The sequence below is a fragment of the Salmo salar genome, chromosome ssa09 (genome assembly GCF_905237065.1).
Source record: "Salmo salar chromosome ssa09, Ssal_v3.1, whole genome shotgun sequence".
In the NCBI taxonomy this organism is placed as follows: domain Eukaryota; kingdom Metazoa; phylum Chordata; class Actinopteri; order Salmoniformes; family Salmonidae; genus Salmo; species Salmo salar.
The window spans coordinates 137,319,879-137,343,019 of NC_059450.1; the positions used below are offsets into that span (position 1 = coordinate 137,319,879).

Sequence of the window (23,141 nt, forward strand, 5' to 3'; positions counted from 1 at the left end):
AGGTGAAATATTTTTTTTTGTAAAAACTTGTTTCTGTTTGGAGAAATTCTAATTGTTACAAACACCCCCGTTACAATTGCCCCCAGTCTCCCCTACAACTTGCAGCAGAGTGTTTGTTGAGTTTAACAACCAGGGAAATCATTCAAAAATCCCCAAATGAAATAATATACAAAGACAAATGAATTTAAGAATCCTATATACATGAAATGATGTACAGGCAAAGAAACTTACATCTACTCTACATTATTACATAACAGTGCCATGAAATTTCCTCCTGTGTCAATGTGGGGAAATACAGGAAGCATTGACAAAAACAGACACCTGTTACGAGTTTTCCCATGTCGTTTCACATTGCTTTTGCCCCTTTGACAAAGACGTTATGAAAAATATAGGCCACCAATACCACTACAGCAACAAGAAGGCAGCCATTGAGCTTTCAGATCCTGTGTAGCACTCAGTAATGAAAACCCATAGAACACACTGCTCCCTCTGGAATTCCTTACTGTCCAGTTATTCTCATGGTCTAGAATTCCTTACTGTGCAGTTATTCTCATGGTCTAGAATTCCTTACCGTAAAGTTATTCTCATGGTCTAGAATTCCTTACTGTCCAGTTATTCTCAAGCTCTACTTTCTGTTGAGTTGCGGGAAAGCTTAAACCACACCCCATTGGACTGCACAGGGTATTTTAGCTTTTTTTTCTTTGTTTGGATTCTTCTACTGAAGCTTTCATGCTCATCTCTCTCTCTCTCTGCAGGGCAGGCATGAGTGCCATCTTTAAATTCTAATTCAGCTGATAAATGGTTAGGAGGATACTTAGGCAGAAGCTATGAATAGTAGTTTGAGCCATCAAAAAACAAATCAAGACAAACAATCTTAACGGTTTAGGTTTATTTACTGTTTTGTAAGAAATATAAATAACGTCTAATTAAATGTCCCATAAATCAATGTTAGGTAAGAAAAAGCAAGCGCTTCATCCATATATTTCTATTCATGTACATTTTATAAAGCAAAACTGAAAGAATTACGGTTTTGTTTTGAAAGAACACAGCATATTGGTTAGTAGGTTGAAGTCCAGTTAAAACTGGAGATTACAAGTGACTTTCTTAAGAGGATAGGCCACTCAGATTTTCACTGACTTCCCATAGCTTCTTGGCCACCGCATTGTCTCTGGCCTTAGCATAGAGGCTCCTGACTGTACAGTTAGAAAAGTAACATCCAGAGAGGGGCTCCAGGCCCTCCTGCAGGGCACAGTGTAGGGTGGTCTGAGACCCCGCCACAGTGTCCTTGAAGAAGAACATGAGGAAAGGCTTCATCAGAATCATGAACACCTTGCTGACGTCGCGAAACAGTTCAGAGTTGATGGCTCCTGAAAAACAAAATAAACCCACGTTTATGTTGGTTAAAACTTGCAAACCAATAAATGTACTATTATTCAGACACATGGGGATCAGAGTACGCTGTTGGGAGGAGCTATAGGAGGATGGTCTTTTTGTAATGGCTGGAATGGAATAAATGGAACAGAGTCAATCATGTGGTTTACATTTGCTTGATGTGTTTGACACCGTTCCAGTCCAGTCATTACAATGAGCCCATCCTCCTATAGCTCCACCTGCGGGGGATGCATAAAAATACTGCATTTCAACTAATCAATACAGGACAATTCCTTCTAACCCATACTTGGACACAAATGAAGATTTCATACATAACTGGGATATAGTGCACTCGCCTGGGTGAAGGGTGTAGCAGGTAACATTTGTGCCCTGCAGTCTCTTGGCCAGCTCATGGGTGAAGAGAACATTACACAGCTTGCTGTTGGTGTAGATGTTGAAAACATCTGTGGCAGAATTTCCAACTCCTAACTCCTTGTGAGTGCTCAAACAGTTGAAGTCGACGGTGCCGAAGTTATGACCGATGGATGACACGTTGACCACTCGACTCGGACCACACTCCTTCATACGGTCTAACAGCAGGTTGGTCAACAGGAAGGGACCGAGGTGGTTGACACCAAACATCATCCCCAAGCCGTCCTCTGTGGTGCCTGGCATGTAAATACCTGAAACAAAGGGGAAGTAACTATTTCCATTTTGGCTTCATTAAATACTACAAAACATGGTTTTACTCAGATTGATACCAGCTGCCTCACTTCCAAAATGTCTACACTGGTGTCAGGATATTACGTGGGTAATATTTGATGGTATTACCATGTGCCATGGTTGGCGGGCTTGGTTATTTGAGACAGCAGTCCAGCGAGCTCTTTTGGCTGGAGAATAATTTGTAGCCTACAACACATTGGCTGCATGTTCTATCGCTATGAAAATGGTCCAGCTCTATGAAAATGGTCCAGCTCTATGAAAATGGTCCAGCTCTATGAAAATGGTCCAGCTCTATGAAAATGGTCCAGCTCTATGAAAATGGTCCAGCTCTATGAAAATGGTCCAGCTCTATGAAAATGGTCCAGCTCTATGAAAATGGTCCAGCTCTATGAAAATGGTCCAGCTCTATGAAAATGGTCCAGCTCTATGAAATGGTCCAGCTCTATGAAATGGTCCAGCTCTATGAAATGGTCCAGCTCTATGAAATGGTCCAGCTCTGTACACAGGCTCTTGTGACACCTCACTAAGCACTAACTTCAAGTCCATCTGGAAAAGGCTGTCTGTACCAGTAGCGGTCAGTGCCATTTAAGATAAGGGAGGATTATTATTTTTTCTCAGGAGAATTGCCTTATTTCTATTACAGCATATTGGATGAGTGTCATTTATATTCCATTCACCCAGTTCAATGTAACAGCGATAGGTTTAGGAACCTACATAACACTAACACTTTCCCTATACCCATCATGAGATTGCTACAACCTAGCCACATAGACAGTGACACATTCAATACCGCCTTGCACACTCTTGCCTGCATCTAGCTGATCTAGGGTGTAATCATTAGTCCAACAGTTGCAAACGAGAGTTTCTATTGGACAAATTCAGGTATGTTAATCCCCGTAAAATAAAAAAGAAACAACGTTCCAAGCCAAACCGCTACACACAGCCTACATCGTTGTCACCATATTTGCTAAAGTAACGTCATAGACAGCTGCATAGCTAATAGAACTAATGCGTTAGTAAACTCGCTACAATCATGAAGTAACGTTACAGTATACAGTCAGTGAGCAGTTACACCGGTGGGCCCCGGTGGCAGTACATTTGTAAATCCAGAAGCTTACCTTGACTTGGAAGAGTTCCAGTGTTGTGTTGGATAGTCATAGCCAGCTGGCTAAAATAGCATCCCTCTGTTTGAGCAGGGCGTTTCAGTAGGCTAAACTAATTAGCTGAATTTGCTAGCTAAGTGACATTGGAAAAAATATATACTATTTCTCTCTTATCCTTCAATTTGGAATAAATTAATTTGTTCAAAACTGTTCAACTATCGTCTTTCTCATTGAGTCAACTACTCACCACAGTGCTAGCTAGCTGTAGTTTATGCTTTCAGTACTAGATTAATTCTCTGATCCTTTGATTGGGTGGACAACAGTTCATTCTGCAAGAGCTCTGGTAGGTTGGATAATGTCCTCCGGCAGTCGTCATAATTAATGTGAAAGTCTATGGAAAGGGGTGAGAACCATGAGCCTCCTAGGTTTTGTATTGAAGTCAATGTACCCAGAGGTGTACAGAAGCTAGCAGTCCTCCAGCTACAACATGGTGCTGCCCTACAGAGTGCTGTGGAGGCTACTGTAGACCTTCTTTGCAAAATAGTGAGTTTTAATCAATTATTAGGTGAGATGTGATTATATTTAGTATAGTTTTATCTAAAAAGGTTAACTTTTTAAATGTTTAAAAAAATATGAAATTCACTGAGGATGGTCTCCACTGGTCTGTACATTACTAAATGCAAGGTCATTTATAGGTGTCGTACAAGGTTGCGTGTATTGAAAGAGGGTCGTAGCGCTGCTGCAAACAACCACTACAAGCCACACCTGCATTGTTGATGAGCAGGTCTACAAGCCACACCTGCATTGTTGATGAGCAGGTCTACAAGCCACACCTGCATTGTTGATGAGCAGGTCTACAAGCCACACCTGCATTGTTGATGAGCAGGTCTACAAGCCACACCTGCATTGTTGATGAGCAGGTCTACAAGCCACACCTGCATTGTTGATGAGCAGGTCGAGTCTGGGCTCAGTCTTTAGGAAGGTTTCAGCAAAGGAGCGAACAGACTTCAGACTCGCCAGATCCAGCTGCATGAACACCACCTCATTGCTCCCGCTCTCCTATAGAACACATTTCTATGTTAGTGTACTATTTTCATACACACAAATTATAATAGAGAAATCTTAAAACCGCTGCAGAAACACACAAAATTACTAGCCATACACTACTGGCCATTATAGGGGCTAAACTGGTCAAAGTGTTCAATCTCCTCTCACCCTCTTGATGTCAGCGAGCGCGGCCTCAGCTCTCTGTTTGCTGCGGCAGGCCAGGATGACTCTGGCACCTCTTCTGGCCAGATCTAGCGCTGTCATCTTCCCTATGCCTGTGTTACTTCCTGGAGAAAGTGGGCATAAAAAAGTATTAAAGAAAAATCTTATATGGGAAGGTGAATAATATAAGTTTATGATATTACTCTTACATGTATGCAGGTGGGAAGAAAAAAAAAGCTATTTTCATCTTTGGTCTTGATTATCCAACATTGATTAATAAAATGGGAATGGAAACCACTGGAAAAGGACTTACCAGTTACGATGACAGTTTTCCCACGCAGTTTTGCTTTACTTTTGCATCTCTTTCCTTTAACCACAACACTGTGATAAATATATGCAATACCAACTACCAAACCGACAACAAGCAAAAAGGTATACATCCTTGTCTCTCCTGTGTGAAAACACCTTTGCTTTCAAGAGTGTAGGCAAGCTAATTTGTACTCATTGGAAAGCTCCTGTGAAAATATAAACACACCCTTATCAGCTTCACAGTGGATTCAGTTTGTTTATCTGGTGATTGCGCAACTGGACAAACCGGAGTCGCTCTCTCAGGGCACGGCCATGGAAGATAAAACAGTCAAATCCAAGCAAAATGGTTTTACCCTTAGACATACATACACTGCATGACGAAAAGTACACAATAGACACAAAAGTATGTGGACACCCCTTCAAATTAGTGGATTTGTTTATTTCAGCCAAACCCGTTACTGACAGGCGTATGAAATCGAAGCACACAGCCATGCAATCTCCATAGACAAACATTGGCAGTAGAATGGCTTTGCTGTAGAGCTCCGTGACTTTCACCGTCGCACCATCATAGGATGCCACCTTTTCAACAAGTCAGTTAATAAAATGTCTGCCCTGCTGGTGCGCCATCGGTCAACTGTAAGTAGTAGAAATGGAAACGTCTAGAAGCAACAATGGCTCAGCTGCGAAGTGGTAGGCCAAATAAGCTCACAGAATGGGACCACCGAGTGCTGAAGCGCGTAAAAATGGCATGTTCTTGGTTGCAACACTCACGACAGAGTTCCAAACTGCCTCTGGAAGCAACGTCAGCACAAGAACTGTTCGTCGGGATCTTCATGAAATTGGTTTCCATAGCCGAGCAGTTGCACACAAGCCTTAGTTCACCATGCACATTGCCAAGCGTCAGCTGGTGGTGTAAAGCTCGCCGCCATTGGACTCTGGAGCCATGGAAACATTCTCTGGATTGATGAATCACACTTCTCCATCTGGCAGTCCAACGGATAAATCTAGGTTTGGTGGATGCCAGGAGAACACAACCTGCCCCAATGCATAGTGCCAACTGTAAAGTTTGGTGGAAGAGAAATTGTTGTGCTGAAACAGGAAAGGGCCTTCCCCAAACTGTTGCCACAAAGTTGGAAGCACAGAATTGTCTAGAATGTCATTGTATGCTGTGGCGTTAAGATTTCACTTCACTGGAACTAAGGGGCCTAGCCCAAACCATGTAAAACAGACCATTATTCCTCTTCCACCAAACTTTATAGTTGGCACTATGCATTCAGGCAGGTAGTGTTTTCCTGGCATCCACCAAACCCAGATTTGTCCATTGGACTGCCAGATGGAGAAGCGTGATTCATCACTCCAGAGCCCAATGGTGGCGAGCTTTACGCCACTCCAGCCGACACATGGTGATCTTATGCTCGTCTGCGGCTGCTCGGCCCTGGAAACCCATTTCATGAAGCTCCCAACAGTTGTGTTGACGTTGCTTCCAGAGGCAGTTTTGAACTTGGTAGTGAGTGTTGCAACCGAGAACAGACGATTTGTACATGCTTCAGCAATCGGCGGTCCAGTTTTGTGAGCTCGTGGGGGCTAACACTTCGCGGCTGAGCCATTGTTGCTCCTAGACGTTTCCATTTCACAATAACAGCACTTACAGTTGACCGGGGCAGCTCTAGCAGGGCAGAAATTTGACAAACTGACTTGTTGGAAAGGTGGACCCTATGTCGGTGCCACGTTGAAAGTCAGTGAGCTCTTCAGTAAGGCCATTCTACTGCCAATGTTTATCTATGAAGATTGCATGGCTGTGTGCTCGATTTATACACCTGTCAGCAATGGGTGTGGCTGAAATAGCCAAGTCCACTAATTTGAAGGGGTGTCCACATACTTTTGTGTGTGTGCGAGCTGTACATGACCACCACCTACTGGAAAGTTCACTCAAGATTTATTACTGAAAAAAGCATTTTAGACTGTTGACCCCATGTCTCAAAGTTATCAAAAATGCAGCACGAGGAGGCATTTTTAAGTTTGTTCTTAAAAAATCTTTCTGTATTTACCAGACAGGCAGAAACCGACAAAGAACGCTTATTTACAGAGTCCAAGAGTGTTAAAACGAGAGCTGAAACTTTGACACGATTTACACCATGGATTTCAGCATGGAGTACACAGGACTCAGAACAGGTTTCAACAAACTTTTCTGCAACACTACGAAATATCAAAAGAAAGAGTCAATGGGAAGTACTGTATGCTTAAAAAAAACGACCACAATGGTTTATGTACAGGATATCCAATTGAAAAGCACCAATTAAAATGACATTAATACACTGTACATACAAACGTGTGTATAAGCATGTTAGGGAGCATGAATGTATAGCTAGCTACCTGTGGTGCTAACATAGCCACACCAACAAAAATGTGAGAGTACTACAACTTCAATATCACAAAATTAAATGTTTGGGCTACATGAGCTGGCTGAAAAATAAGGAAATGTTATATAACATGTATAACTAGACTGGCAAAAATGAGTGAAATATTTGAAGTCCGATGATCTTCGAGAGGAATTGACATCTAAATAACAGATTTGAGATTGAATTTAATGCGAAAGTATAAACAAAATACCTATTTTCCCTGCGTAACAAACCAGCTCTGTAGGGTTCCCTTAGGTTTGACTGCAAAGAGGTGAAAAAGAGAGAGTTTGGGCTATGGAACCGAGGTGCACTTGGTGGAGCTTGATAGTCTGTTTGTCTGCCTCCTCTTGGCTGGGGGTGGTATTGGCAGGGATGGTATTGGCGGTGCCAGTGGTTCCCTCTTCTTTGGGCTGCTTGCTGGTGAACTCAACAATGCTGAAGACAAACTGCATGCAGCCCAGTTTGATGTAGCTGCCGTGGTGGAGCAGCGCTGTGCCCTCCCAGCCGGCCCCGCTGCCACCAATCAGGCTGGAACTGCTGGCCTTACAGTTGCAGGAGAGCCTGGGTCCTCCCTGGGGCTGGCAACTCATCACTCCCCCTGATGGCATCAGGCCAGTCCTGGGGCCGGGTCCTGCCTCAGCCCCCTCCTCCTGCTCCCTCATCTTACAATGGCCTGAAGAAAGAGGGCACCGTCACTCACAAGTCTCCTACAGACACACAGCACTGGCCAAACCCCATCTCTACAGGTGGGTGTGTGTGTTACTTACGGACAATGCCCTGCACTTTGGACACCAGGCCACTAACCGGGCTGGGGGAGGCCTTCTCAGAGAAGTCACAGGAGTAGAGAACGTTGTCCACCGTGGTCCCATGCTCACTGTAGTTGAGCAGCTCGTAGTGCTTGGTGTTCTACAAACAGGTACAAGATAACCATCAGTCATGTTGTCTGTAGTGCTACTGTTATTTCAAATATCGCTCACTGCTCAGCTCATAGCAAGGAGGAAAATACTTTTTGTTCGGCAAGCTTTCAGTGTTTCAAACATGCTAGACAACCTACCCCGTCGTAAAAGATGCAGGCGTGTTTTCCAGATACATAATTACAATGACCATAGTTTGTAAGGCACACATCCATGTCAGCACCTACAGTGGGTTGTCAGACAGAGAAAGACTGATGAGACTTTCTTCCATGTTGAGTAAAGATCACAGTATTTCATAATACAGCACGGGCAGTCCTTACCAGCTCCTATGTACAGGGTCCTATAAGACATGTTAATGGCTCCTCCCTTCCCCATGAGTGGATAGAACGTTGCTCTCGCCTGCACCTTCTGTTCTTCTGTGATCGGGACAGATTTTGGAGGATTACTTTGGAGGAATGACACATTTTATTGTGTAACATTCCTATGACCCTAAAATGAAACTGCCAGACGTGGGCGGGGTCTTACCCTCTGTGCGTGGCACGGGAGACTGAGGTTTGAGGGCGACGGTGGTGGTGGGAGGAGCGGTTAGACCACTGCCTTGGGGGGTTGAGGGTGCTTTGGGGGGAAACAGCTGCTGTATCCTCTGCCAGGCCAGGAGTTTGACCAACTCCTCATCCAGGTTACTCAGCTCCATCTCTGTATGAACAATAACATGGTTCAACATCATCATAGATTTCGCTTGAAGCAATCCTGTATCACAGCCATCTGTAAGCAGCATTAAAGGCCATTTAATCAGCATGGCCAATACATTAATGCACCATTTTAACTTTTTTGTTGTTGAATAAAGTATATGTTTTTAAACTAGACAGCAAGAGGTGCTCATCACCTAGGCCTAATTATAAACAGTGGTACAGGTAGAATGATGTTGAGGTATCTACATACCCCCATCCCCTTCCATCATGGCCTTCATGCCACCAGACATGTCTGCTATTGAGGAGAGGGAGCTGGGGAACATGGAGCTGCCCTTTAGATCTGGCCCTAGGGAGAAACAAGGAGGTGTGGTGGTGGGCTGTCTTGCTGTGCTGGAGTCTTTAACGGCTCTGGGTGGGATAAAGACATGGACACCCAGGTTGGGGCTGGGGCCGAGCTTCAGCTCCTTGCAGCAGCTCAGAGGGGTGGCCTGAGCCCCTGCCTTGCCTGGAGGAGTCACGTAGGGCTGACTCTTCACATCCTGCCCTATAGCTGCACACTTCGAAGGGGAACAACCTTTCTGGGTGCAAGACTCCAGGGGGCTGCCCCTCTCCGTTTTAACCACAACCCCTCTTCTCAGGTGATTGGGCAGCCCCAGAGCAGAGATTGGGAGTGAAGCTTGGGGGGTGAGTATGTGCAGCTGGAGCTCTGTCTGTCTGCAGGCACCTGAGGCAGCATCACACGCTAACGGCCCGTTGGCTTGTACAGGCTGTTCCGTCAGGGGTCCGTTGGGTTTCCTGCACTTCAGACAGGGCCTCACCGTGCAGCAGCAGCTCTCCTGGCCCTGCGAGTGTTCCTTCAGTACAGGGGCCCCCTGGGGGCCATGAGATGTATTGCAGGGCTTAGAGCAGGGGGCAGGCAGGGCAGAAGCTGTCCTTTCTGCAAGGGGCAGAGTGCTGTTCTCCTCTAGAGCCACACAGGGCTTAATGTCTGTCTGTTCAGAGTCCCAGTCTGACGAGGACTTCTGCTTGCCAGATAAATGTCGCATGATGCTGCACTGGAGCGCCATGACGTCTCTAAGCCACTGAACAACGAAGAAAAAAACATTTCAGTGAAAATAAGCACCTTCACCCGTCCAGCAACTCCCCAAATAAACATAAATTTACAGTTATTACACATTCAATAAATGGCAGTTAATTCCTAGCATATCTGGACCCATGTCTTCTAGCTGGGCCAGAGTCCAGTGATTTGTTTATCAAGCGCTTTAGTGGCGTCTCAGGCACAGCCCAAAGGAACCACTGAATCCCAGTGTAGTAGACAGATACTAGTGGGTGAATTTGTGCTGTGTGTCTGGCATGCCTACCTCCTGTTGCTCTGCCTGGCTGGTAAAATGCTGAGGGGAGCAGTCCTGGTTTGGGATGCCATTACAGATCAGCTCCCCGTTACGCACCGCTGCAGGAGCCAACATGGCCGGGGGGTTCTTGTACTGGGACTTAATAGCGTCGGGTACCTGGAGGGGCAAACATACACCCACACACACAATATTATTTACAGGAGCAGTGAAGTCCCATTGTGGTTCTTCCATTCATTCTTAATGCAGATTAGTTGACAAATCAATACATTTGTTGAAAATCTGTCTTCATCACCACTACAGTATTTTAAAGTGAAAAGCAAAAACAGATTTCATAACATTATATGGCTTTTACACTCAGTGGGCGTAAGCTACCTTGAGCGCCTTTGTCTTGTGGTGGATACCGCTGCGGACAGGCGGGTTCTGTCGGTGGACCCATCGCAGGAAGTCCACCTTGACTGCATGCTGCGATATTCTGTCCTGGAACTGGTCTAAGAGCTTGCAACGGCTGGTAAGGGACAGGCTCCGCCGGTTCAGCTGGAGAACAGGACAGGAGGAAATGTCAGGAACAGAGCGACGTCTACTCCTGAATCAACCCCTAGCCAGACACTATGCACTTGTAACACGTCTACAGACCCTAAAGCTCAGCTGGAGAACAGGTCACATCAGTAACGGAATAACTTCTGCATACTAGGGTTGAGAGAAATCACAATATTATTGCATATTGGTGATGCTTGATATCACCCAAACACAACTACAAACCCTTTTCCCTGTACAGCGAAAACAGAGCCATTCCTGTCAACAACAAAAAAATAATCACCATATCCGTATTGTTTTTCGGCCTGCCAAAATACTGAACCCCAATTCCATGTATGAGGATGCTTGGCCACCAGATGACACCGGGGGGTTGGCTACACCACTTACCACCAAGTGCTCCATATGGTTGGGGCACATCCACCTGCCTGTGGGCATGGCAGTGAGTGGGGGGTCCAGGCAGTCCATGTGGAAGAGCAGGTGGCAATAGTCACACTGAACCAGGGGGGCCATTCTGCAATTCCTATAGGATAGAGAGGAGCACAGAGAAGAGAGTAACCATGGATTAGCAAAGTCAGCCAACCAACTACTGCACGCAGACATATACAAACACTCAGAAAATATAAGTGGTGGAGTCCATTTGGATTCCCTGAATACAGATTGTATTTGAATAATCTGTGTTGATATAACTGTAACGATGACGATGCGGGTTTGATTGACTAATCATACCTGGTGCAGGAGAAGCACACCCTGACTGGCAGAGGAACGAGGCCGTTGGGGTCCATCTCATGCTGTGGCCTCCTGAAAGTCTTCATGATCAGCTCCTCTTTCCTCCTCCGTTTAGTGCTGCCTGGCAGTGCTGTGGTGCAGGTGAGCTCGTTGGGCAGCTGGAACTGCGAGGGGTTCCTCTCCATGGCAGCGGCAATGAGCAGCTGAAAGGGCCTCTTGAGGAGCCGTGGTGTGGGGGTATGGGTGGTGGTGGCTCGCTCAGGTTCTGAGCCCTGGGCCTCCACCACCACCTCCTCTGCCTTGGCCATCTCCTCGTCAGCCTCGTTCTGCTCCGCCGAGGGGGTGGCCGTGTCCGTGGAGGAGGCGTTGGATGTGGGCGTGCCCGGTCGGCTGCTGGCCCGCCGCTCAAGGCGCTCCAGACGTACGGCAGCCACCCGCAGCCCGGGTCCTGCTGCTCCGACGCCGGGGGGCAGCCTGTCCAGGCGCAACTTAGTGGTAGTAATGGTGGTGGTGCCCCGCTCCAGTTCAGCTGCGGGGGGGGAGGAGCGCTTGGAGAGGGGCCTCTCCCTCTCCAGCAGGCCATTTGTCAGCTCAGCCTTCTGCTCCCGCTTCTGGGGATGACAGCCAGAGACCAGCTAGGATCAGACAGTATTCACCACCACTAGGGTTGTTGTAATACTTTGACTCGTATTGATACATTGAAAAATGGGTGTTAACAGGCTAACACATCTGAAGCATAATAACATCTGTTGTGAATATCATGTATTGTTGAAACCTCACCTTTCTCCGGACGTTGCAGCGATGACACATCCAGTCACCAGGAGGCAGCATTTCTTCACTCAATGGTGGGTTACTGTAGGAACCACAAAAAAATAGCCATAAAAAAGGACTTTCCTGCTTGTCATATTATTCATAGGTCCAACGTGGATCAATTGCTATGTAAAATTTATAAGGGCTAATGCCAAACAACTTACCATTGGTCAGAGCATCTATTCAATTTTGAGGCATAGGCTATAAATCAGGGTGTTTTTTTTATTTGACTAGACAAGTCAATTTAGAACAAATTCTAATCTGACAACCTGCCAAAAAGCAAAATGCCTGCTGTAAGGACAGGGGCTGGGATTAAATATACAATTTTAATATAGGACAACCCACACATCACAACAAGAGACACCACAACACTACATAAAGAGAGACCTAAAACATACCATAGTAGCAGCACAAAACATGGCACAAACATTATTGGGGAAAGAAGGTAGGGACAACAATACGTCACGCAAAGCAGCAACAACTGTCAGTGTCCATGATTGAGTCTTTGAAGAGATTGAGTTAAAACAGTCTAGCTGCAGCGAACTGAAAAGATGAGCGACCCAGGGATGTGTGCGCTTTGGGGACCTTTACACAGAATGTGACTGGCAGAACGGGTGTTGTATGTGGAGGATTGGGGCTGCAGTAGATATCTCAGATAGGTGGGAGTGAGGCCAAAGAGGGTTTTATAAATAAGCATCAACCAGTGGGTCTTGCGATGGGTATACAGAGATGACCCGTTTACAGAGGACTATAGAGTGCACTGGTGTGTCCTATAAGGAGCATTGGTGGCAATTCTGATGACCGAATGGTAAAGAACATCTAGCCACTCGAGATTAGAGGTCGACCGATTATGATTTTTCAATGCCGATACCGGTTAATCGGCCGATTTTTGTATTTATTTATTTGTAATAATGACAATTATAACAATACTGAATGAACACTTATTTTAACTTAATAAAATACATCAATAAAATCAATTTAGCCTCAAATAAATAATGAAACATGTTCAATTTGGCTTAAATAATGCAAAAACAAAGTGTTGGAGAAGAAAGTAAAAGTGTAATATGTGCCATGTAAAGAAGCTAACATTTAAGGTCCTTGCTCAGAACATGAGAACATATGAAAGCTGGTGGTTCCTTTTAACATGAGTCTTACATATTCCCAAGTAAGAAGTTTTAGGTTGTAGTTATTATAGGAATTATAGGACTATTTCTCTCTATACGATTTGTATTTCAAAAAACCTTTGACTATTGGATGTTCTTATAGGCACTTTAGTATTGCCAGTGTAACAGTATAGCTTCCGTCCCTCTCCTCGCTCCTACCTGGGCTCGAACCAGGAACACATCAACAACAGCCACCCTTGAAGCAGCGTTACCCATGCAGAGCAAGGGGAACAACTACTCCAAGTCTCAGAGCGAGTGACGTTTGAAACGATATTAGCGCGCACCCCGCTAACTAGCTAGCCATTTCACATCGGTTACACCAGCCTAATCTCGGGAGTTGATAGGCTTGAAGTCATAAATAGCACAATGCTTGAAGCATTGAGAAGAGCTGCTGGCAAACGCACGAAAGGGCTGTTTGAATGAATGCTTACGAGCCTGCTGGTGCCTAACATCGCTCAGTCAGACCGCTCTATCAAATCATAGACTTAATTATAACATAACACACAGAAATTACAAGCCTTTGTTCATTAAAATGATCGAATCCGGAAACTATAATATTTCGAAAACAAACCGTTTATTCTTTCAGTGAAATACGGAACCGTTCCGTATTTTATCTAACGGATGGCATCCCTAAGTCTAAATATTGCTGTTACATTGTACAACCTTCAATGTTATGTCATAATTAATTACGGCCTTTGTTAGGAATAAAAGGAATTCACACAGTTCGCAATGAGCCAGGCGGCCCAAACTGCTGCATATACCCTGACTGCTTGCACGGAACGCAAGAGAAGTGACACAAATTCCCTAGTTATAAGAAATTCATGTTAGCAGGCAATATTAACTAAATATGCAGGTTTAAAAATATGTACTTGTGTATTGATTTTAAAGAAAGGCATTGATGTTTATGGTTAGGTACATTGGTGCAGTGCTTTTTTCGCAAATGCGCTTGTTAAATCATCACCCGTTTGTCGAAGTAGGCTGTGATTCAATGAGAAATGAACAGGCACCGCATCGATATGCAACGCAGGACACGCTAGATACACTAGTAATATCATCAACCATGTGCAGTTAACCTCTAGGGTCGGCGGGACGAAATCGTCCCACCTACGTAACAGCCAGTGGAATCCTGTGGCGCGTTATTCAAATACCTTAGAAATGCTATTACTTCAATTTCTCAAACATATGACTATTTTACACCATTTTAAAGACAAGACTCATTAATCTAACCACACTGTCCGATTTCAAAAAGGCTTTACAACGAAAGCAAAACATTAGATTATGTCAGCAGAGTACCCAGCCAGAAATAATCAGACACCCATTTTTCAAGCTAGCATATGTCACAAAAACCCAAACCACAGCTAAATGCAGCACTAACCTTTGATGATCTTCATCAGATGACACACCTAGAACATTATGTTATACAATACATGCATGTTTTGTTCAATCAAGTTCATATTTATATCAAAAAACTGCTTTTTACATTAGCATGTGACGTTCAGAACTAGCATACCCCCCGCAAACTTCCGGTGAATTTACAAAAAGATTTACTAAATTACTCACGATAAACTTTCACAAAAAGCATAACAATTATTTGAAGAATTATAGATACAGAACTCCTCTATGCACTCGATATGTCCGATTTTAAAATAGCTTTTCGGTGAAAGCACATTTTGCAATATTCTCAGTAGATAGCCCGCATCACAGGGCTAGCTATTTAGACACCCAGCAAGTTTAGCACTCACCAAAGTCAGATTTACTATAAGAAAAATGTTATTACCTTTGTTGTCTTCGTCAGAATGCACTCCCAGGACTTCTACTTCAATAACAAATGTTGGTTTGGTTCAAAATAATCCATAGTTATATCCAAACAGCGGCGTTTTGTTCGTGCGTTCAAGACACTATCCGAATGGTAAAGAAGGGTGAAAGAGCACGACGCATTTTGTGACCAAAGAATTCTAAATATTCCATTACCGTACTTCGAAGCATGTCAACCGCTGTTTAAAATCAATTTTTATGCAATTTATCTCGTAAAAAAGCGATAATATTCCGACCGGGAATCTCCTTTTCGGCAAACAGAGGAAAAATCACAAAGACGGGGCGGCCAGGGCACGCGCCTAAGCCCACAGTCCCTTGATCGGCCACTTGAGAAAGGCGATAATGTGTTTCAGCCTGGGGCTGGGATGACGACATTCTGTTTTTTCCCGGGCTCTGAGCGCCCATGGAAGACGTAGGAAGTGTCACGTTAGAGCAGAGATCCTTTGTAAAAGATAGAGATGGCAAAGAAGTTCAAGAAATGGTCAGACAGGCCACTTCCTATAAAGGAATCTCTCAGGTTTTGACCTGCCATTTGAGTTCTGTTATACTCACAGACACCATTCAAACAGTTTTAGAAACTTTGGAGTGTTTTCTATCCAAAGCCAATAATTATATGCATATTCTAGTTACTGGGCAGGAGTAGTAACCAGATTAAATCGGGTACGTTTTTTATCCAGCCGTGAAAATACTGCCCCCTAGCCATAACAGGTTAAAGAAGAAAGGGTGTAAACCATCTGACCCAGATGTTTTTTGGGGGTCAAGTTTAAGGAGCTCCTTTAGCACCTTGGATTCAGTGACCACCTGCAAGGAGAAATGTTGTAGCCGGGCAGGGGGAACAGAGGGAGGAGCACCGGGGGAATGTTGGACGGGCAAGGAGGCATGGCTGAGTCAAATAGGAATCCTGACTTAATGAAGTGGTGATTAAAGAGCTCAGCCATGTGATTGTCAGTAACAACCCCATCATCAACATTAACGGACATGGGCAGCTGTGAGGAGGAGGGTTTATTGTCCAGGTCTTTAACCCAAAGAAGTTTTGGAAAATGGTTAGACCCACAGAGACAGAGAACTGTTCCTTAAGTAACTAACGTTGGCCTTCCAGATAGCCTGAGTGCACTTATTTCTCATTTGCCTGAACGAGAGCCAGTCAGCCTGAGTATGCGTGTGCCGAGCCCTTCGTCAAACGCAATTCTTGAGGTGGAGTAACTCTGCAAGATCACAGACAAACCAGTGGCTGAACCTGATTTTCATTCTCATTTTCTTTATGGGGGAGTGTTTCCTAACAATAACACTGAAAATATTAAAAAAGAAGGTCCAAGCACCAACATACCAATTTACAGGAGGCCAGGTCATGAAGGAAGACTTGCTCATTAAAGTATTTGAGCAAGTATATGACAAAATCAGGACAGGTCGTTTTACTGAGCAGCCATTACGAACACAGGCTGTAAAACAGTGATCACTAAGGTCTTCACAGAAAACAGCAGACTGTTACCGATCAGGTAATTTTGAGGACAAAAATCAAGCAGAAAGTAACCTTTTCTGGGTGTTTGGAGTCATACCTTGTGGGATTGGTAATAATCTGAGAAATATTTAGGGAGTCCCATTGCTTTATGACTTGGTCAGGTTGTTTAAGCATGTCCCAGTTTAGGTCACCTAGCAGTACAAATTCAGACTTAGTGTAAGGGGCCAGGAGAGAGCTTAGGGCAGGTAGGGTACAGGCCGGTGGTGATGGAGGACGATAACACCCAGCAACAGTCAACAAAGAGCTATTTGAAAGTCTAATGCTTAAAACCAGCTAATCAAATTGTTTGGGGACATACTTGGTGGAGACAACCGAGCACTGAAGGTGTTCCTTGGTAAAGATTGCCACTCCACCACCGTTGGAATATCCGTCTTGCCGAAAAAGGTTATAACCAGACAGGTTAACATCAGTGTTCAAAGCTCTTCCTTAACCACGTCTCAGTAATGACCAACACATCTGGATTGGAGCTGTGAACCCACACTTTCAATTGATTCATTTTAGGTAATAAGCTACATCAGTGAAGCAGATAGCCCCAAATCTGACTTGTGCTCTAGCAACAGTAGATGGGCCAGGGGAAACATGTACATTTCCAGATATCATCAGCGGTAATACAATCAGGGCACAGCAAAGGACAGGGAGAGCTCTGCAGTGTTGATTAATGACATTTGAATGTGCATTAGATGGCAACAAGATCATATTGTACAGTAATTTCATCACGTAACATGAATACAAAGCCGGCGAGAGGTGGTTAGAATAGGATGGGAGGCCAAGAGTCCATGTAACCAATAGAGTCAGAGTCCTGAGTGTGGGAACAAACAATCTGTCCCACAGTCGGGTAAACAAGCAAGTTCACAGTCAACAAAGCCTCCAGGACTCACGAGGCAAATAGCATAAAGCACAATAAAATAATCAAACGACTTGGGGCTAGCCATTGTAAGTTCAGAGTCACTCGCCCCAACAGTGCGTGTGTGCTGGAGGCGAGCGAAAGCTCGTGGGGGGGGGGGGGGGGACAGGCCAGGGCAGACGGTGAACTGATTGCCAGGTGGGATCCAAGCTGCAGTGCAGCAGGCAAAGGGAGTAGGTGTCACCCACTTGGGAGAAGCTTTTATGGGGAGGCAGATTCCTTGTAGAAAACCCCAGCTAGTTACCAGGTTTCTGTCCATCATTTTTTTCCATGTGGAAGAGGTGGTGGTTAGCCAGCTATCTCTTTTCAGTTTCGGCGAATGGTCCTTTACGACATCCAAACAAATGGCTGTTGTGGCTGTTGTGTTTTGGAGATTGTGAGGAGGATATCTTCTGATGTGATCAAAGCAACAATATTGTTTCTTATTGCGGTAATTTACAAATGAAGTGTCCTGGCTGCATATCAGTTCAAAATAGAGATCAATCCAGGGGGTACTGTATTGTGATGATGTAATTGACCTGTGCTGTAACAGGTCTATGTTTCGAAATACCACAACATTGCACATCAAAATACACCTTTTAATACCTAACGCCAAGCCTTACTTTAATGCTTGAGTGTTTACTGTTAGAAAGGCTTCTTTTCTAAATGCCTGTGTCCATCTAGTGGGATTAATGTGACACTGCATGGCATGCCCACTTGTCAAAACAGGAGTTAGTCAATATTGAAAACAGTTTTTACTTTCTTTTAAATCACCAACACAGGGAAATTAAGCACGTACTAACATACCCCACAACAATGTTGTTGTACCCAAGACCAGTGTCAGAAAATGTTTTGCTTGGTCTCGGGCAATGAAGACTCAAGCGCTTCCAGAGACAGCTCCCATTCAGTCATCGCAAATATCCACACTCCTTTCTTGACACATTCATTTGTTATGGCCTATTGAATCCTGGGCTTCCTACTTTACTGGTAATATTAGTGTCCTTTACATTTGTTGAAAAATGGGAAATTGTTTGAAAGTTTCATGCTCACTGTTAGTAAGGGGAGACCAGGGAAGTTCTAACATATTTTGTATTTTTATCTATTATAGACTTGGGTTACTGGTAATATGTAGAGTGGCTCTCTATTTGCCATAAGCATGCATTTAATTTCACCATTCTGAATGTCTAAAGAACATGTTCTTGAAATCTGAGCACAGAACATTTAACTTATCATGGCGATTTCACACAATTACAATCATGGTCTTGAATTGGTCTCGCTTTAGGTGGTCTACGAACAACACCTAGCTGTGATGCTCATAAACTCTATTCTATGATTCTATACTACCACCCAGTTTATACAGCCAGACACCATAATGAATTGTTGGAATGCTTTCTGTTGTTTCTAATCTAAAATATATACAGCTACTGTATTGGACGTTGTCAATGTGATTGTATGATGGAACTGAAATTAAAAATCACATAGGTAAAGTTACCAGCAATGTCAAATTTTACAGTCAATGACCCCACCAAGGGGATATGCAAATGTTCTATTTGCAAAGACAGATTACACTCAGTCCTCTATGTGGAAAGCCTTGTACTGTAGCCTAGCTCACAACCAAAACCTGCACTATTGGCTCATATGATAAAACTGTAGCTACCAACCAACATGACACATATCCAGATCTTGCACAACTGTGTGGTGCAAATGTCTAAATGGATGTCCCCGAAATGCACATAATATGCTCATCTCAAATCGAGTTATAAGCACGTTAGATCAGCTTTAATATCATAATTATATTCCTGCTAAAAGTCAAGAGAAACGTCGGTAAAATGGCGCTGGAATAAAACGTTTTTCTTTTTAGGTCGCCATATTGTAAACATAGGCACACGCTCGAAGAGCAGCCTCGACTCCATTTTCAGCCAGCGTTCTCTCAGTCCGAGCTGGTGAGAGACGAAGCCTGGAGCCAAGCAGACCTAGGCGGGGGGCTGGCTGCAACCATTTAGCGGCTAATTTTAACCAAGTCCTGGTTCTTGTGTCACAATCATCTCTGTAGCATGATTGAAAAGCACCCCTACTTGATACATCTCATGTGTGGTACTTTGCACAGCGGCAGGGTTATTCAAGAAGCTGGATTGTCTAAACAGGACAGCCGCAGAGTCATTCTGAATCCAGCAAACCATGCACGATCCTTACCAGCTACTGGGATACAAGTATCATTTTCACACATACCAGCATTGTAGATGGAAGGCGGCAGGACAATGGTCACAACACAGAAGGTCCCCTCCCTCATGACAACTATCACAGGTGTCGTGGTTGGTGGCCCTGCTCTTTCTCCGAACGTCCCTTTCACTCCTCCGATTCCTCTTTTCGCCATCCTCTGACTTGGGGGGTGCGAGCAGTGTTTGAATTTGCTGTAACAAGTTGAACACGTATGAGACATCTGGATCGCCAAATTGAACTACCTTCACTGCCCATTTAGGTTTATTGACCTTGTTGCTGGCACATCAAACAAATAAAGTTAAGTGTATGATTCAGTATCATGTCAGTAACATAATTGTTGATAATAGCTAGTTAGGTCAGTAAACTATACATCGCCTACTGATGGAAGCTAGGGTATTTACTGTAACGTTTGAGTCTGCTGCAGTGATCAAAACAGCTGACAACTAAAATAGTTTTAAATGTTACTGTAGTTAAGCTATAGTTCGAGTAATAGCACGTTTCCCATAAACTAACTAGTTACACATTACAAAGATAGGTGTTTTGTCTACAACATCATCCTAGCCAACGGCGTTAGGACATAATTACAGCCTCAAAATATAGCTATTTGCTTCCATCTTGCTATCTAGCTAACCATGTCCATTTGGCTCGCTAGTTAGATAGCTAACAAACTTAAAAGGTTGCATTCTAACTGAAATTAATAACGTTGTGGTGACATGCCTCACCTCCATTAAGCCCCCAGATGTATCCAAGTCGTACACAATCGTTGGCGTCTCCATTTTGTCCCACATTCACCCAGCAAAGCAGTCGACTTCTTGCAAAGAATCCTATGCTATGGGACCAGCTTAGCTAGCTAGTTTCGTTCCACGCCTTGTGGCTCTGTCGAACCCCCCCAACACTTGTTTCCTCCAAAGTGTCTTTCTCTATTACTGAATATTGTAGAGGGAATAACAGAACCAGTCGTGCTACGTTAGCTAGCTGCTGTATCTGAATACGATATAGGCACACACTAGACTGATAGCCAAAGTACCTATTTAGCCAACTGTCTTGAACCCTCGGTAACTTAGCTAGCTACTATAACGTTAGTTTGCCTCGCCAGCCATCAAGCAATGCTCGCTTGCTAACTAATGGCAAGAATGTTATGAGTTTCTCACAAACCTTAACTTTGAGCCTATTCTAAACTGTCTTGTCAGGTTGGTGAACAACTGTGAATGTATCTGTGAGGCCTAGCCATGGTTCTTGTTTCTGCTTCTAGCTAAGAGAAGACGCTTGAAAATTCTGCAAACCCGCTCGCTTCCACTTTGCATTGTCAACAGTCAGAATACACATCATGTAAAATGATGGCAAATTAAGCGTTATTTCCAAGCAAGGGTTGCAAAATGCGTTTTGTTGTTATTCTTCCAATAGTGCAGGGTCCTCAAGAAAATTATTTTTGTTATGAAAAATTAAATGCATCCATGCTCCTAGCTGCAATATCCTCTCCGAGTTGGCGCAACTGCGAATGAAATTACGTTTGAGCATGCGCGTTTCAAGATTGTTGAAAAACATGGCCGCCGCAGCACATAAACAGTTGTCACTAGTTACCAAAGCCATAAAGTCAAAATTGGGTCTATCGTAAAAATTAATGAAAACTAAAATGTACTTTTGGTCTTAATTTAAGGTTAGGCAGAAGTTTAGCAGTGTGGTTAAAGTTGCAGATTTTAGGTAGATAAATTGTTTAAAAAAATAGGCGGGTTTAGCCATAATTACGACTTTGTGCCTGTGGTAACTAGAGACGACGACACAAACTAATAAAAATGTCATGTGCTTGGGAAGCCCTCAAAGACAGCTGGTTAGCTAACTTGAATAATTAGTTAGAGCTGCTAATTTGTCAAATAACAGCTAGATAACTACACCAGTTTGCCTATCTTTAACGAGCTATCTTCCCCTCTATTTGTGACTGACCATCGACGAAGCTTGCAAGCAAAACTACCCTCATTTCAATGTAGCCTTCGCTACGCCCTCCATCTATATGGACAATCAGATCAGTTTTCTTATTCTATGGTATATTGGCGATCACACAATTTAATGTGCATCCCGCATCCTACTGTGCAGGACGGAAACAGGATTCCCCAAAAACTGAACAAACTACCAATAAATAAATTAAATCAACTTTTGATCCCTACACAGGCTCAAGGGGAACCTGTGAGGACGGGTCTTCCGGCGCCAGTACCCCTTGCAAGTCTTCAGATGTCCCCAACACATTTCTGCCAGACACAATAATGTCCAGTTTATTAGACTTATTTGAGACTTGTGCCATACAGTTTATAACTGTGGCAATGAATGCAACGAAATCAACCTTTTTAACACTGGGTATCTTTCGTGTGGAAGTGTAACAGTACTCTTCTTGCGTTGTGTACAATCAATCATCGACACGAACTCCAACTTGTAACACCAGTCATGGAGCTTTATTCTGATAGGAACAGCACAAAATTCCACGTCATGCAATGCACTGCTCCAACTCTGCACTCACGCACTGCACAAAATATACAACCCCCCCACCAGACACACTAAGTTGCTAGGGAGTATTAGCTGGAATTCTCTACAACAAAATGCACAACATTCACCAAAAAATGCTGCATCTTATGTGTGATGTTCGAATAACATTTACAAACAAATTGATATAAATTGTACATTTAAATCATCACTTGGGAGTATCAAAATCACTTTTGACGTACAGAGCTTTGCAACCAACAATTTACCGCTGGTTTGGTGCTTGTACACTGGGACAATTCTAACTGAAACATCCTCCTCGTAAGCAAGCAACGCAAACCAGCCAATAAGATGCCATGTTGAGTAGGAGAAGGCAAGGCAAACAATAAGACCAAAAACCCATTGGCTTAACAATAAAGTGGCAAGGGGAATCACCAATATAACCCTGTTACAGAAGCAAATATTACCTACAGGCTGTGGTGCATCCACTACCATATCTTCACTAGCATCACTTGTTTTCTTCATTATTTTAATTGCCTCCGCATCGGAGATTGGATTGACCTCTCACACTTTTGCCACCTCAATCTCCTTCACCCTTACTGGGCCTTCCAGGAACTCAGGATCATGATCCCCACCTCAATCTCCTTCACCCTTACAGGGCCTTCCAGGAACTCAGGATTATGATCCCTACCACAATTGCAACACTGTTCTTCAGTATACTCTGTCCGTCTGCACACACTTGAAATATGGCCAAATCCTTTACAATTCTTACACTGCAGTGGTTTGGGGATGAAAGCTCTTACAGCGTAGCTTCCCATGCGTAGGTATTTGCTCTTTATCAAAAAACAACAGGACATGTGGTGTCAGGAAAATAACCTCTCACTCAACGTCAACAAAACAAAGGAGATGATCGTGGACTTCAGGAAACAG

At 43.9% G+C, this 23,141-nt stretch overlaps 2 protein-coding genes across 2 annotated transcripts; both read right to left on the reverse strand.

The window, feature by feature from the left end:
- Positions 1–874: 874 nt before the first annotated feature.
- On the reverse strand, positions 875–4,975 carry dhrs13b.1 (dehydrogenase/reductase (SDR family) member 13b.1). Its single transcript, XM_014215035.2, has 5 exons — positions 4,720–4,975; positions 4,413–4,531; positions 4,133–4,256; positions 1,728–2,054; positions 875–1,367 (listed from the first exon to the last, which is right to left on the reverse strand). The coding sequence occupies exons 1-5, from the start codon at positions 4,844–4,846 to the stop codon at positions 1,105–1,107; spliced, it is 960 nt and encodes a 319-aa protein (XP_014070510.1). The 5' UTR covers positions 4,847–4,975; the 3' UTR covers positions 875–1,104.
- A 1,750-nt stretch (positions 4,976–6,725) lies between these two features.
- Positions 6,726–21,267, reverse strand: LOC106613100 (PHD finger protein 12). The gene is made up of 13 exons (XM_014215033.2): positions 20,465–21,267; positions 19,752–19,933; positions 12,113–12,185; positions 11,333–11,943; positions 10,994–11,126; positions 10,445–10,606; positions 10,082–10,228; positions 8,971–9,802; positions 8,554–8,724; positions 8,349–8,444; positions 8,169–8,251; positions 7,882–8,020; positions 6,726–7,787 (listed from the first exon to the last, which is right to left on the reverse strand). Exons 1-13 carry the CDS (start codon positions 20,528–20,530, stop codon positions 7,366–7,368), a joined length of 3,117 nt encoding a protein of 1,038 aa, XP_014070508.2. The 5' UTR covers positions 20,531–21,267; the 3' UTR covers positions 6,726–7,365.
- Between the last annotated feature and the right edge of the window lie 1,874 nt (positions 21,268–23,141).

What these genes read in the sequence shown, in the direction of transcription:
- dhrs13b.1 (XM_014215035.2), bottom strand. Translation starts at nt 4,846, where the DNA reads ATGTATACCTTTTTGCTTGTTGTCGGTTTGGTAGTTGGTATTGCATAT. An exon ending in CGCTCGCTGACATCAAGAGG is followed by an intron (nt 4,257 to 4,412) that starts GTGAGAGGAGAT and finishes TGTGTTCTATAG; the next exon opens with GAGAGCGGGAGCAATGAGGT. An exon ending in CCTGCTCATCAACAATGCAG is followed by an intron (nt 2,055 to 4,132) that starts GTGTGGCTTGTA and finishes CCTTTGTTTCAG; the next exon opens with GTATTTACATGCCAGGCACC.
- LOC106613100 (XM_014215033.2), bottom strand. Translation starts at nt 20,530, where the DNA reads ATGTGGGACAAAATGGAGACGCCAACGATTGTGTACGACTTGGATACA. An exon ending in ACAAGACAAAGGCGCTCAAG is followed by an intron (nt 10,229 to 10,444) that starts GTAGCTTACGCC and finishes TTGCCCCTCCAG; the next exon opens with GTACCCGACGCTATTAAGTC. An exon ending in GCCAGGCAGAGCAACAGGAG is followed by an intron (nt 9,803 to 10,081) that starts GTAGGCATGCCA and finishes TTCGTTGTTCAG; the next exon opens with TGGCTTAGAGACGTCATGGC.